General features: G+C 40.7%; 1 protein-coding gene across 1 annotated transcript in view; it reads right to left on the bottom strand.

Annotated features, from left to right (window-relative positions):
- Positions 1-14,218, bottom strand: part of arhgap24 (Rho GTPase activating protein 24) — an 85,049-nt gene that overhangs the window by 63,028 nt on the left and 7,803 nt on the right. Inside the window, exon 2 of the mRNA XM_063478335.1 lies at positions 11,508-11,723. Within this exon, the coding sequence (XP_063334405.1) occupies positions 11,508-11,708 (201 nt within the window). The 5' untranslated portion in view covers positions 11,709-11,723. The remainder of the gene's footprint in view (positions 1-11,507; positions 11,724-14,218) is intronic.

A 14,218-nucleotide genomic window follows, 5' to 3' on the forward strand; every position in this document is an offset into this window, starting at 1 on the left:
AAGACATATCCCTGCTCATCAGCTATGCTTGTACTACAGTTTGGATGTCTCCTACGTGTGATCTGTTACCAATATCCTTCTCTGGATGCCCCGACAGCAGGAAAATCAAAAGCTGTCTACAGCCCACAAATCAAGCTTCACTATCACAGCTTTGTTCTATTAAACAAATGAGACAAGCAGATGCGTAAAGGTTTCAGACATCTCAAAGCAGACTACCAGAATTCTTACAAGATGGCCTTTCCCAGGACTTGAAGATAAGTGGATACTAGGAAAGGCCTATAAAGCCTTTAGAGTGTATCATAGAAGATAAACTGATAACATATGTGGTTTGGTGTACCAGAGGAAATGAATGAGGCAGATGGAAATGAGGTCAGCAGCACTTTCCCCATACTGATTTTATCCTCTTTACAGATCATATTTGTCAGATCAATAGATAAAAAAAGTCAAACTATAACAACTGAAAGACATAACATGGCATGCTGAGAAAACAGAATAACACACGGTTCCATAGATATATGAATGATATATGTACAAGTACGAACATGCTCAGGACGTTCTCAAGAACCTTGAAACAACCTTATGCGATTGTTTGTGCTTTAAAATAACCAATAGGTGAGCTCTTCCTCTGGGAAGCATAACTGCAAACTGCATGTTAAAGTTACCAATCTTTTTTGAGATATTTTAAAGAGACATAGCTGCGCATAAATTTAAACACCACTGAGATAGCTTTTTTTTTTTTTTTTTTTTTTTTTTAAAAGAAGAAGTTAGCACTTTTTAGTATTATTTCTCAATGCAAATGTAATACAGATTGGCAGTGGTGTGAGCTGACCTGTATGTAAAATGTTCATGAGTGTGACTTCATATATTTCAGCTCTCAAAAACAGAAGGAAGTAAGAATGAAGGCAGAGAGAACAGCCCATGAAAAAGTGACATGCGTGACAGGGGTCAGCTTGACTTCAAAGTGGTGTCAGCAAGGTCAGATTTAAAGTTAAAGCAATTCAAGCGGCTGACTGTTAAGCTCTAAAGTTGATGGCATTAATTATCTGAGTGAAACTTGATTCGGGTTTTAGGCCAAAGCCACCAAAGCATGGTTTTGATTTATTTGACACTGCAGGCTTCACTAGGCAGACGTGAAGAAGATGAACTCGATGTATAAACTACAAAAGAATGCAGAGAAAATGGGATGGCATTTCTGCTTAATAGAGGAGAATGGCAGAGGAAGCAGAAAGAAGCAAGAGTTTCAACATTGGTTAAAAGTATTTTGATTTAAAATCTCCCAGCAAAGCAAAGTTAAAATTAGCAAAGACCAATTAAACCTATTAAGGTGAAAGGCAGAAAGAAAGTCTTTAAACCATCCACAGGTGAGGACCAGTTTTCAGTATATCTGATATCCGATTCTGCCCTCAAATCTCCTTCGGGGGTCTTAGAGGAGACAGGAGGGAGGAATATGTTATAACCTGATATTGCTGATATGGATTTTTGTCAGGTCACTCCTTGCTCTGACTGAACAATGACCTTCACACAAAGCGTGTGTGGTTAGCATATGTATGTTAAATGTGTGTTAGCTTGTCCACATGTTTGGTTACCCATTCATTATTATTCATTCATGGGAAACCAGATCAATGAGAGTTCTCTAAATTATACAGAACATCAGCTAATCAACATTCATTAATGTAAACAGATGCTAAAACAGTTAAAAACTTTACAAAATCAGTTTTTGCACATTTATTTTAATAATTTACTGAGGGGGAATATTTGTGTATCTTGCCCCATTAAGTTATGTCTCAGTCACACAGGCAAATTTGTATTTCCCAAGTAGTAGTTTCTGTTGTTATGAAATCCGTTTCTAATCCACCAGCCATTAGGAAAAGTTTGTGCTCCCCAGCTGGTTGGCAAGTGGTTGCTAGTGGTTCCCCTTTTCTTGTGGTTACTTTGATTGCTAGCAGGTTGCTGCAGTTGCTCGTAGTTTGCTCATTTTGAAATGTTGATTGATTGTGGTGCTAATGCTCAACTTTTATTTGGAAGACCAATTTTTTCCGTTATTGGTTTGCATTGCACTTCCTCAAGTTTCACTGCACCTCATTCATTAAAACGGCAAATGTTTGCAGACAAGTCATAATCTTTCATGCAAACTACAGAATACTGCTGCAGTCTAGAATTTAATGTAAACCATCGGCTCCTTATTTTGGACAAAATAACAATGTATCACTAGGAGTATCAATGTGAATCACACCTTTTATCCACAAATTCATTGTTAAGATACAGCTATAAATTAAATATAATGAGTCAACAGATGTGAGCCAGTGCTTACTGTACTGTGTTATGACCATCGAAAAGTGAAGCATTCTAAGACAGACAGAACAAGAAGCTCTGCAGTTCAGTTTTTTAGTGAGTTGGGATTCGACGTGAGTAAATATTCCATGCAGCTGCTTTGCTCCAGCAATACAAATACCACTACATCTGCACACACCTTAAATTCACTGTTTTACCCTCTTGCACTATCAGGTATTGGAAATAGAAAAAGTCCTTAGGCTACAAAACTTACAGGAACTTGTTGCAAGTCCAGTGAGACTTAATTGACTTCTTCATCCATCACTGCAGAGCTTATTAGACATGCAGCCACCCTACAGGAGTTAAAGGAAATAGCTTCTATGCAGTATATGCAGCCTAGGAATACTAATGGACGGGGCTGCCTTCTATTAATGATAAACTTCTTCATGCTTTAATATATTTAGGCTAAAGGAAATGTCTTTGCCCTAATATTATTGCCCATCCATACTTTTAAACAGCCACCCATGCATGCAAACTTATTGAACCACTTTAATGGAAATTTTTTGTCTATTACCAGAGGATGATGTCAGCAATGCTTTTCATGATGTTCACAAAAGGGTGTCTTGATAATGTCCACTTCTTGGTTCACATGCCTCATACATTCAAATATAATGCAAATCAGATCTGCTCTGGATTTGACGTGACTGGCTGGAACCCTGCCTGCTATAAAAAGCTTTTATTACTTTGTAATGCCTCAAAAACATCTTTGTCAATGTCAAACGAGGGCTACAGAGTTGTCATCAAATCAGCAGTAACACAGTGTTGCAGAATGAAAAATTACTGAACTGCAGTGGCATTTTATTTACTCCAGTTAAATGCCAAGGTCAAATGGTTCTCAGCTTAAGCAGGGAAAACAAAAGGACTTTTAGTACACAACTGCACTGCTGCATTATTGATATAATGCAATTTCTTATTAAATCCAGCTACTTCTCATTTCGTCTGCCTCCAGGTGTGCCCCCCTACATGCTATGAATATTAACTAACTTGTAAGACGTGCAGCAGCTAAAATCATAATAAACTTATGAAATTTTAATGTCTTTCATTTCTTAAAACATTAAATCATTTCAATGTATTAATTCACAATTCTCTCATTCATTTACAATGCTACTTTCCTTACATCCCTGGCACATAGATACAAGGCTAAGTGGTTTGAATTACAATAACCATACAATCTCACCCACTGCATGAATAGCGTCTTTGTTTATGGCTCAGCCAGATGAAATCCGAGTAAATGCATGTGTGCATCTAAGAATGTGAGTGTGTACATGCGGGCTTGTGTGTGTGTATTCCTTCATAGACGAGTAAGTGCAGGCAGATGGCATGTTGACACTAATCCTACACGTGCTGTACCCTGTACCCATGCTTTTCTGTGACCCTTCACCTCCATCTGACACCCATTCTTCGGATTCCTCCCGTTACTCAGAGAGGTTCGGCCTAACTGTATAGCATCAACATGTCTGCCTACATCAGCAGTAATTTTTCAAATAATGTTACAGTATCTAAAAACATCAGAATTCTTATGAGTTGAGGTATTGGAAATCAAACAAATGTTATAAAATGTTCACTGCATGAAAACAAAACAATGGTATGTCAGGTATAAAGTCCTAGTGCATCACACATGACGACATGTTACAGCCATTCTGAGGAAATCACATTTTTTGTTTTTTTTATTTATTACTTGATGTTTTTTTCTACAGCTTTCTGACTTCATAATTGCAAAGATTATTCTAAGTTTAGTCTAAGGAGCTTGGAAAGAAAAGCGTCTGGACTTCTTAAAGTTGCTTGAAGACGTTTCACCTCTCATCCGAGAAGCTTCTTCAGTTCTAAGGTCAAATGGCCGAGAGTCCCAGATTTAAACCCAGTGGGAGTATCCCCCCAAAGAGGGACAAAGGACCCCCTGGTGATCCTCTAATCACATGAGCCAAGGTGTGAAAGCGGGTGTGGGACCTAATCAGCCAGGGTTTCGGGTGAGCTCATTGTTAAACCTGGCCCCACCCTATCATGTGAATTCCTGAGGTCAGATGGCCCAGAATGTGAGTGGGCGTTAAGGCGTCTGGGAAGGGATCTCAAAACTGGATTATAGATGGCAGACAATTGGTGTCGTAAACCACCGCCTCTGTTCAAAGATGGTCGCTCACAGTGGACATAGATGGCCTCTTTCACTCCTCTTTCAAACCATCTGTCCTCTCTGTCCAAAATGTGAACATTGGCATCCTCGAAAGAGTGACCTTTATCCTTAAGATGCAGATGGACTGCTGAGTCTTGTCCCGTGGAGGTGGCTCTTCTATGTTGTGCCATGCGCTTGTGAAGTGGCTGTTTGGTCTCTCCAATGTAGAGGTCTGGGCATTCCTCGCTGCACTGTACAGCATACACCACGTTGTTAAGTCTGTGTTTTGGAGTTTTGTCTTTCGGGTGAACCAGTTTCTGTCTGAGTGTGTTGCTGGGTCTGAAGTACACTGGGATGTCGTGCTTGGAGAAAACTCTCCTGAGTTTCTCTGATACACCAGCTACATAGGGGATGACAACGTTGTTGCGTCTGTCTTTCTTATCCTCCCTCGCTGGTGTCTGATCTTCTTTTCTGTGCATCTTTGCTGACTTCATGAACGCCCAGTTGGGATAACCGCATGTTTTGAGTCCTTCCTTTACATGTGTGTGTTCCTTCTTTTTCCCTTCAGGCTTAGAGGGAACATGTTCTGCCCGGTGGTGTAGGGTCCTGATTACTCCAAGTTTGTGTTCCAGAGGGTGATGGGAGTCAAAGAGGAGGTACTGGTCCGTGTGTGTGGGCTTCCGGTAAACTTCAATGTTGAGGTTGCCGTTTTCTTCAATGTGCACAGCGCAGTCTAGGAAGGGCAAGCAGTTGTCCTTTGTGTCTTCCCTGGTGAACTTGATGTTTTTATCCACGGCGTTAATGTGCGCATTGAAGGATTCCACTTCTTGTGTTTTGATTTTGACCCAGGTGTCGTCTACATATCTGTACCAGTGGCTGGGTACTCTCCCTTTAAAAGAGCCAAGAGCCTTTCTTTCCACTTCCTCCATGTAAAGGTTGGCTACAATAGGTGACACGGGGGAGCCCATGGCACAGCCATGTTTTTGTCTGTAGAAACCCTCGTTGTACTTGAAATATGTAGTGGTGAGGCAGAGGTCTAACAGTGTGCAGATCTGATCGGGTGTGAAGTTGGTCCTGTCCTCCAAGGAGTTGTCTTCTTGTAATCGTTTTCTGACAGTCTCCACTGCCTCCGTGGTGGGTATGCAAGTGAAGAGTGAGACTACATCAAAGGACACCATGGTTTCATCTGGATCCAGGGTAAGTTTCTCGACCTTGTCGGTGAAGTCGGTGGAGTTCTTGATGTGGTGTGGGGTGTTCCCCACCAGAGGTGCAAGGATGGTAGCAAGGTGTTTCGCAATGTTATAAGTGGCTGAGTTTATGCTACTGACTATGGGTCTGAGAGGGACACCTTCCTTGTGGATCTTAGGAAGTCCATAAATGCAGGGTATGGCATCCCCTGGATAAAGGCGGTGATATGTGAGGCGGTCGATGATTTTGTCCCTTTCAAGGTCTTGAAGGCAAGCTATAACTTTCTTTTTGTAGCTGCTTGTGGGGTCTCGCTTTAAGGCTTCGTAGGTATTGTTGTCACTGAGGAGAGTAGTGATCTTTGTGTGGTAATCCGTTGTGTTTAGGACTACGGTGCACCTTCCCTTATCCGCTGGTAATATAGTGATGTTGTGGTCTTTGCTCAGGGAAGCGACGGCCTTCTTTTCTTGTAATGTGAGGTTAGACGGAGGGACTTTGGCACTGGATAGGGTGGCTGAGACTTTCATCCTGATTTGCTCTGCTTCTGTCTGTGATAATTTGTTGATCCGTATGGCAGTTTCTGTGGCTGTGATGAGGTCCGCATGGCACAACATAGAAGAGCCACCTCCACGGGACAAGACTCAGCAGTCCATCTGCATCTTAAGGATAAAGGTCACTCTTTCGAGGATGCCAATGTTCACATTTTGGACAGAGAGGACAGATGGTTTGAAAGAGGAGTGAAAGAGGCCATCTATGTCCACTGTGAGCGACCATCTTTGAACAGAGGCGGTGGTTTACGACACCAATTGTCTGCCATCTATAATCCAGTTTTGAGATCCCTTCCCAGACGCCTTAACGCCCACTCACATTCTGGGCCATCTGACCTCAGGAATTCACATGATAGGGTGGGGCCAGGTTTAACAATGAGCTCACCCGAAACCCTGGCTGATTAGGTCCCACACCCGCTTTCACACCTTGGCTCATGTGATTAGAGGATCACCAGGGGGTCCTTTGTCCCTCTTTGGGGGGATACTCCCACTGGGTTTAAATCTGGGACTCTCGGCCATTTGACCTTAGAACTGAAGAAGCTTCTCGGATGAGAGGTGAAACGTCTTCAAGCAACTTTAAGAAGTCCAGACGCTTTTCTTTCCAAGCTCCTTAGACTACGATGACCTGGATGACTGAGAACCTTCACAGACATTCTAAGTTTAGCTATTTAAGCTTTGACTTTCAGAATTTAATCTCAAAAAACCCAACTACTCCATCGAGATTTGTAAAACCAGGTTGTATGGCGGACACTGAGTTGGCTGCAAAGACAGGTGCTTGCAAAGCAGCAGAGAAGCTATGAAGAGAGCGACTTAAACCAGAAACGGGGAATCTTCACTTCCAAAGTAAAAGTTGTGCTTTACCACTGAAACCAACCTGTTTCAAGGAGTACAAATTTTTACTTTGAAGGCAAATTGTTCTCACAGTTTCACTACCACTTAGTGAGTAGCTAGGTGAGTATTTGGAGACAAGTCAGCAATGTAAGGGTTACCATGGCAATCTGCAAGCTGCCAAAGCCATCTCAAGGAGGTTTTTGGTGCAGCATAGTTTACCTCTTTGCTACCAGTTTCACGTAGCAACAGCAAACAACCTCCAGCAACCGCTTGCCAACCGGTTGGGTATTACACATTTTTTTCCCCTAGCGTCACTGACCGCTCGGCAGTGTGACTAGGAGTTTAGCAGTCAGTTTTATAGTGACTGCCAGCAACAGCCAGCTACGGCTTACAACCAGTCAGGTAATGCTAGTTTAACTGGTGGTATTACGGTTCTAACTTGACTCTAGTGGTCCCAAGAGCCCAAAAAAAAAAAAACAATGTTCTTGCAGGATTAAGGACTGATATGACAACTCGAGTTTTTTGGTTAGAGTAACAACAGGATTAGAGGAACTAATCATAAATACTGTTAGGCTTTCAGTATCAAAAATAGACACTGAAACCTAGCACTCTGCCTAAGATAGACAGAAAAGTCATACTGTGATTAGTTACATAATTACAAGCGATCACTTACCAACTTTTCTGGTAAGTCTCTGTGTTAAAACCCCCCCCATAATTATTCACAATATTAGCAACTAATATTTACTGCTTAAGAGTGCAGTGCTAGTGCTATGTGCCACTGTAAGTAAAGATAAAGCAGTTCATTGTGTCTAAATGCTACTATTTTCCAAACTTGTCCCCCCGCCTTTGTTTTTTTTTTTTTTTTAAACTGTGCGTACTTTAAATTCATTTATTGTGAGACTTTATATTTATATGTGAATAGCATAATAAATGCTTTTTTTTTTTCAAAAAAAATGTAGATTCAGTTTGTGCCAGAAACTGGTTAAATATGTAATTTTTTCCTGTCTAATCGTTTAACAAATTGTTAGCCAACAGAAAGTAGCACATGTTCATGTGTCCGCTGAGGTAGCACCAATTAGGCTAATGTGATGGGTAACAAATGGAGAGATCACAGCATGTGAGAGAATTAATCAGTTGCGTCTCTGTTGGATGTGGCTAATAGGTTAGCGTGGGTAGATATTACTCCACCACATATAGTCTAAGTAAAGTGGAGGATCTTAGTGCACCTTGTGTGTTTGTGTCTTTGCCCTGATCTGAAACATCAGCGTTCGAGGCAAAACAAAAAAACCAAACCTGTTCCTGACAGTTTTCTGTCTCCTCTCTGTCCCGCTGGTATTCCTCCTTTTTGGGATGTTGGAAACTCTACACTGGTTATCTTGTATTCTGTTCGGTACGCTGTCTTTTTGGAGTGTTCTGTTTGTGCTCTTACATGCTTCTCTGCTTTGGAGGTCATGGAGATTTGAGGACTTTGAGCACACTCCTCTGTACCTGACCTAGTTTCACTAGAAATTTCCCATTCTCTGCAAAAAAAAAAAAAAAAGTAGCTGAAATTTATTACAGCTTTAGAAGTAGGGCAAGAATGGAAAGTTGCTAACCAAAGAAGAGTATTCCACAGGTAGATGGAGTTGTAGGGACATTACAAATAACTTCTCTGAGAAGATGATGATAAATATAATTATCAAGTTGTTTCAGGAAAACTGTTTTCTCTCTTTTTTTTGACACAGCTTCAAAACCTGGCCTTCCCAGAAAAAAAGAAAGAAAATCTCTCCTCCCCGTGTATCTGGCCTGTGGCCCACCTTCAGGTCTGGAGCTTTAACCTTTAGAGACTTCTGCTACTGCTGTTTCTTGGGTTTGGCTGAGGCTCAGTTTCCTGGGAAATTGGCCAGGCAAAGAAGTGTGGGTAGATGAGCAGAATAAAGATTTCAATTGTGCACAAGTGATCAAGTTTCCACAGGAAAAAAAGGAGATATTGTTTGGTAGGAATAAATATTACAAAAGGATGTGGTCTTTTGTGTATTTGCCAACTAGGAGTAAGCTCTGGTGTAAAATAACTGCAAAGAGGAAAAAAAAAACAAAACACGAAACATCTGCTAACTGATATAAAGATTAAAGGCATGATAGGATAGCTACTCATAAAACACACTCTTAGAGTATTTATGAACTAGTATTTAATAAGAAGTTGCTATCCAGCGTCATTATATTTGACAGCCAAGAAAAGGCTATTGACTTTATCATCAAATTCAAGAAATTAAACAAATGTCTTACTGAACTAAACTTGTGGAATCAATATCCGCTCTCTTTCACATTTCGAAGATTTCCTCTGTATTTCTGGCAGCTTCTTTTTCCAGTCTACACATGCTAAGTGAGAGGGAGTTCCTTGTTACAGTAATGTTAGAGATAGCCATAAAACTCGTGTTACTCATTGTCTCTTCTCATTTCAGGATAGCCATTTGTGTGTGTGTGTGTGTGTGTGTGTGTGTGTGTGTGTGTGTGTGTGTGTGTGTGTGTGTGTGTGTGTGTGTGTGTGTGTGTGTGTGTGTTTCCATAAAGAAACTGAAAACAGTTTGGTTTGAGAGTCAAAACAACCTCATTTGAACCATAGCTTGATGTTATCATCTCACCTGGCTATACTGTAGCATGCATCTACAAGAAATATGGTGGTGCTGAGAGTAAATACAGCAAATACAGAAAGCACAAACAGACACTTCACCACTGCAGGGTTTAGAGTACATATTTAGATTCATATCTGATCGTACTGTTAAAGTGAGCAAAACATTTCCAGCACATTTCCCACTGTTGAATGGCTGACTTCATAGCGACACACTATATGCCAGCCATCATTTTATATTGAGGCTGGCCCATTAGATTGAGTAAGAAAAGTAATATCACCACTTGTGACGGCTCTAGAGGGTTGGCTTAAATTTCACTGAGGCTTAGAATTATCATTAGTGGCAGTTGCAAGCTGCTTTGAGTAAATGCTTTAACTGTATTTGTATCTTACTTAGGAACTATCAGCATGTATCCATCTATGTGAAACACCCACATGCGTCCTTTTTCACAGGACTTTATGCAATCCTGTTAAACAAAAAACAAAACTGCTTCTATTGGTGTCAAGAAGGTAAGTAACAGCCAGGTGCTACTAATCAAATGCACTTGATCTTTTGATCATGAAATGTAACCACTGCTATAAAACAGAATGTTTGACAGTTTGCTGGTCTGGAGCTTTAAGGTGTGGCAAGGAGAAAAGGCATCGGCAGTAATCTTAGAGAAACAACTGTTGTTGCCCATCAATCTGGGAAGGATTATGCGACCATTTCCAAATAATTTAAAGTCCATCATTCTTCAGTGACAAAGATTCATCACAAGTGGAAAACATTCAAGACAGCTGCCAATCTTGGATGTGGATTGTCCCTGAACATTCACTCCAAGGTCAAACCCTTGCAAAGCTGAGAGAAACTGTATAAAACCCAATAGCTACATCTCAGACTATAGGCCTCAGTTAGTGTGTTAAATGTTAAACACCATAATAGTACAATTAGAAGAAAACTGACCAAGTAGGCCTTGTTTGGAAGTGCTGCTAAGAGAAAGCTTTTTCTTCTGTAAAAAGAACATGGGAGTATAGCTTATGTTTGCAAAGTTGGATCTGAACAAATCACAAAACCTCTGCAACAACCTCTGTGGACGGACCAAACGAAAGAGATGTCTGGTCATGTAACTCAGTGCCACGTTTAGTGAAAACCAAACACAGCATATTAGCACAAACACCTCAACTAACTATCAAGCGTGGTGGTAGATTGGTGATGATTTGGGCATGCAGCCACAGGACCTGGGTACCTTGCAGTCACTGAGTTGACCATCCTCTGTGTACCAGAGTCACATGTGAGGCCATCTGTCTGATAGCTAAAGCTTTGCTAAAACTGGATCAAGCACATGCAAGCACAGCAGCAAGTCTGCAATAGACTGGCTGAAAAATAAAAGAATTAAAGTGCTGCAATGGCACAGTCAAAGTCCAGAGCTCAACCTGATTGAAATGCTGTGTTGGAACCATAAGAGTGCTGTGTATAAACAAATGTCTGCAAACTTAAATGAACTGAAGCGATGCTGTAAATGAGAGTAAATAAGAGTGGGCGAAAATTCCTCCACAATGATGTGGGAGACTGATAGTCATATAGAAAAGTATTACTTTTTAGTTTTTCACAGGACTGCATACAATCTTGTGAAAAACTCACATTTTTCATATGACTGTAGGAACGCACCTTGCTAACCAACCATGCTTACAGTAGCTAATACTTATGACCCTAGGTGCATAGCTTGAGGTTTCAGAGCCCATAAAAACTTCACAGATGCTACACCCATCTTTTACATACAGTCTGGTCATAAGTCAAAGAGCTGTGTGATCCAAAAACAGCTCAATCATCATACAGTGTGAACTATCATCTGCATATGTGTGGGTGTATGCCTGAATTTTTATGTTAGTTCATCTTCTAGTACACTCACAGTCTTACCAGAGCTTTAGACTCCTCCTCATCTTTGTAATAGTAGAGCTGATCCCCTTTCAGCACAAACCAGCGACTGTGCCACGTTTTGACAAAACCTCCTTGCTTCCGGAGCCAACCACACCTGATGACATTCGACTTCTGACCCTCAGTACTGACATGACCTCCGCTGCGATGAGGACTGCCGTGAGACACACACTGGTCATCCATCACAGCTACTCCAACCTGCAAACAAGCAAAAGAGTTCCAGATTGATTAAACTCACAGAAGCTGCAAGTTCCACACAAACCAAACAGCACCAGTATTTTTGCAAGATGTCAATCATCATTAGAAGGATATGGAAGTTTTAATATATTTTGTCTGGGGCTTTTTGTGATTTGTATTAACCTATAAGCTTATCGTACAGGCCTCTGCATTGCTGGATGTGAAGCTTAAGGCACTCAGACAGAGTTGAGTGTTGCAAGGAGACAAAGGCAGAAGTGGAAATGTGGGAGGAGGAATTCATAAGCCAGATAACAAGTCCACAGACCAAACCTCAAATCTCTTTTATCTTATTCAATGTGTCACCCACCTACACATGTTGGCCTGCTAGGTCTGATCTTGTCCCAGTTTTATATTTTATCTCTCCTATGTTTAGTGCCTCAATCTCTTGAAGTTGCAATTGGCAAGATGCATTGCCATTTTGCTGATGACTTTTAAAGGTCTTCATAGCCAGATGCCTCTCTATAACAGTGAACTGACCTGACCACAGACCTACATTTGGAGGCTTGCTTTTATTTTAGTTTGATCCATTTGTACAATTTGAGTTGTTGAACCTTATTTATAATATGAAGCACTTCACTTTAAGTAGGTTTAAATAGAGAATAGTTTGGGCCATTTAGTGCTTATTGACTAGCATTAGCATTGCTAGCAAGCTAAACTAAGATGATAAGAAAACAGCATAAAAACAGTTTGTCATAATAACCGCATTAGCATGTCGCTGTTGGTGTGCAAAAACTGAAGGCTTACAGGGCTGCTGACATGGCTTTAGACTGTTTATTAAGGTGCAGCTAGGCGATTAAAATACTTTGTACAAAGTCAAAAGTTTGTGTACAGTTCTCATTTTTTGCAGAGTTTTATTTAGACAACAACAAGTCAACAAGATTAGAATATGTTAAAAAACAGGCGAATGAAATAATGTAGTTAGCGGTACCTAAAAGATCAAACTGGTCACAAGCATTTTGCTGCTGGTATACTTTCACCTGTGCATTAACAAACCATTTTCATCTCTTTCATCCCATTTTTATAAAGTTATGATTTTCCCAGAATTGGACGGCTAGAATGACTGGGCAGAAACAGTGATACATTTTAGCCTTAAGAAATAAGTTTACTGTCCAAAAAAATGCAGCCAAAGTGAAAGAAGGTGTTTTTGTTGGTCCTGAAATCTGTGAACTAATGCTGAAGCCATCTGAATCAGCAGCAATGGGAAACATTTGTGCACAGAATTGTCTTGGCAATATCAGAGCAGAGAATCTTGCTGAGCTTGTGGATAACATGCTGAAAGCACATCAACTAATGAGTGCCAGAATATCACTGAAATTGCACTTTTTACATTCTCATCTCGACATTTTCCCACCAAATCTGGGTGATGTCACCAAGGTATAAAAGTAATGGAAAACCGACACCAGGAAAAATTGAATCAGAGCATGATGACCCACTACTGTTTGTTCTTGCAAAGAGAGATGGATGTGCAGTGCATGCGCAAAAGCAAGTGCCTCAAGCATTTTTGTGGATTTATTTTGAGCTAAAATGACAGAAATACGCTTTGGAGAGATCCTGAGATCGTCTTCTCTTGTTTTTGTCCAGAATAAACACATTAAAACAGTTTTTGCAAACTTCTAGCCATGGCATTAATACATTATATTGAGATACACATCATTCACGTCAAACATCAACGATGTGTATCTCAAAAATGTTACGTGCAAGCTTAAATCAGATTTCATGTCTGAAATCAGTTGGAAAACAAAAAGATAAATAGCCCATCTGAAGTTCTCAGAAGCAAATTTTATTTATCAAAATATATTGTTTTTGTAGACCTGTGTAATACAAGTCAGTGCAGTCTGCATATTAATGTACCCTATAACTACTATAAATATACACACCTGCATCATCATTGACATATGCTAAGACTGCTGCTGTCAGCTGTAAGCACTGCCATGTTATCGGTGGCTCTGGTTGTGCTTGGCTTGGTGAATGTCCAACCATCCCACATGGACCAGCTGTGGACCAGATGTGGACCAGAAGCAGCTCTGCAGTTTTCCAGGCAGCAGTGGAGCAAGTGCAGCCAGGCTGCTGGCGAATTCAAAACTCTCTCTGGTTCGGTCCAGGTAAGAATGTCACCAGTGCACGCTCATGCACGAGCATACTCACGCCTTTGCACTCCTCTAAGAAAATAGCTGTTTTCCCATTGCAGTGCGGTGACTACAACCTACTTATTATCTTTTATCCATCTCAAGTTCATCTTTGTTCCACTTTCATGCTAGATGAATACATGGAAAGCATGAGTAGGGCTTTTCTGTCAACAAAGAGATCAGTTCATTCAGAGAAAAATGATGGTGTGGGCTCATCTAACACTAATATTGGTGGGAATAATCTCCGTTTCCCTGCATGCATTTATTCATCATTATGTTGGCCAGTCTGCAAGCACACAAATCAACAGAAAAACCACTAATATCAACAGT

This window comes from Pelmatolapia mariae, linkage group LG7 (genome assembly GCF_036321145.2).
Source record: "Pelmatolapia mariae isolate MD_Pm_ZW linkage group LG7, Pm_UMD_F_2, whole genome shotgun sequence".
NCBI classification, from domain to species: Eukaryota; Metazoa; Chordata; class Actinopteri; order Cichliformes; family Cichlidae; genus Pelmatolapia; species Pelmatolapia mariae.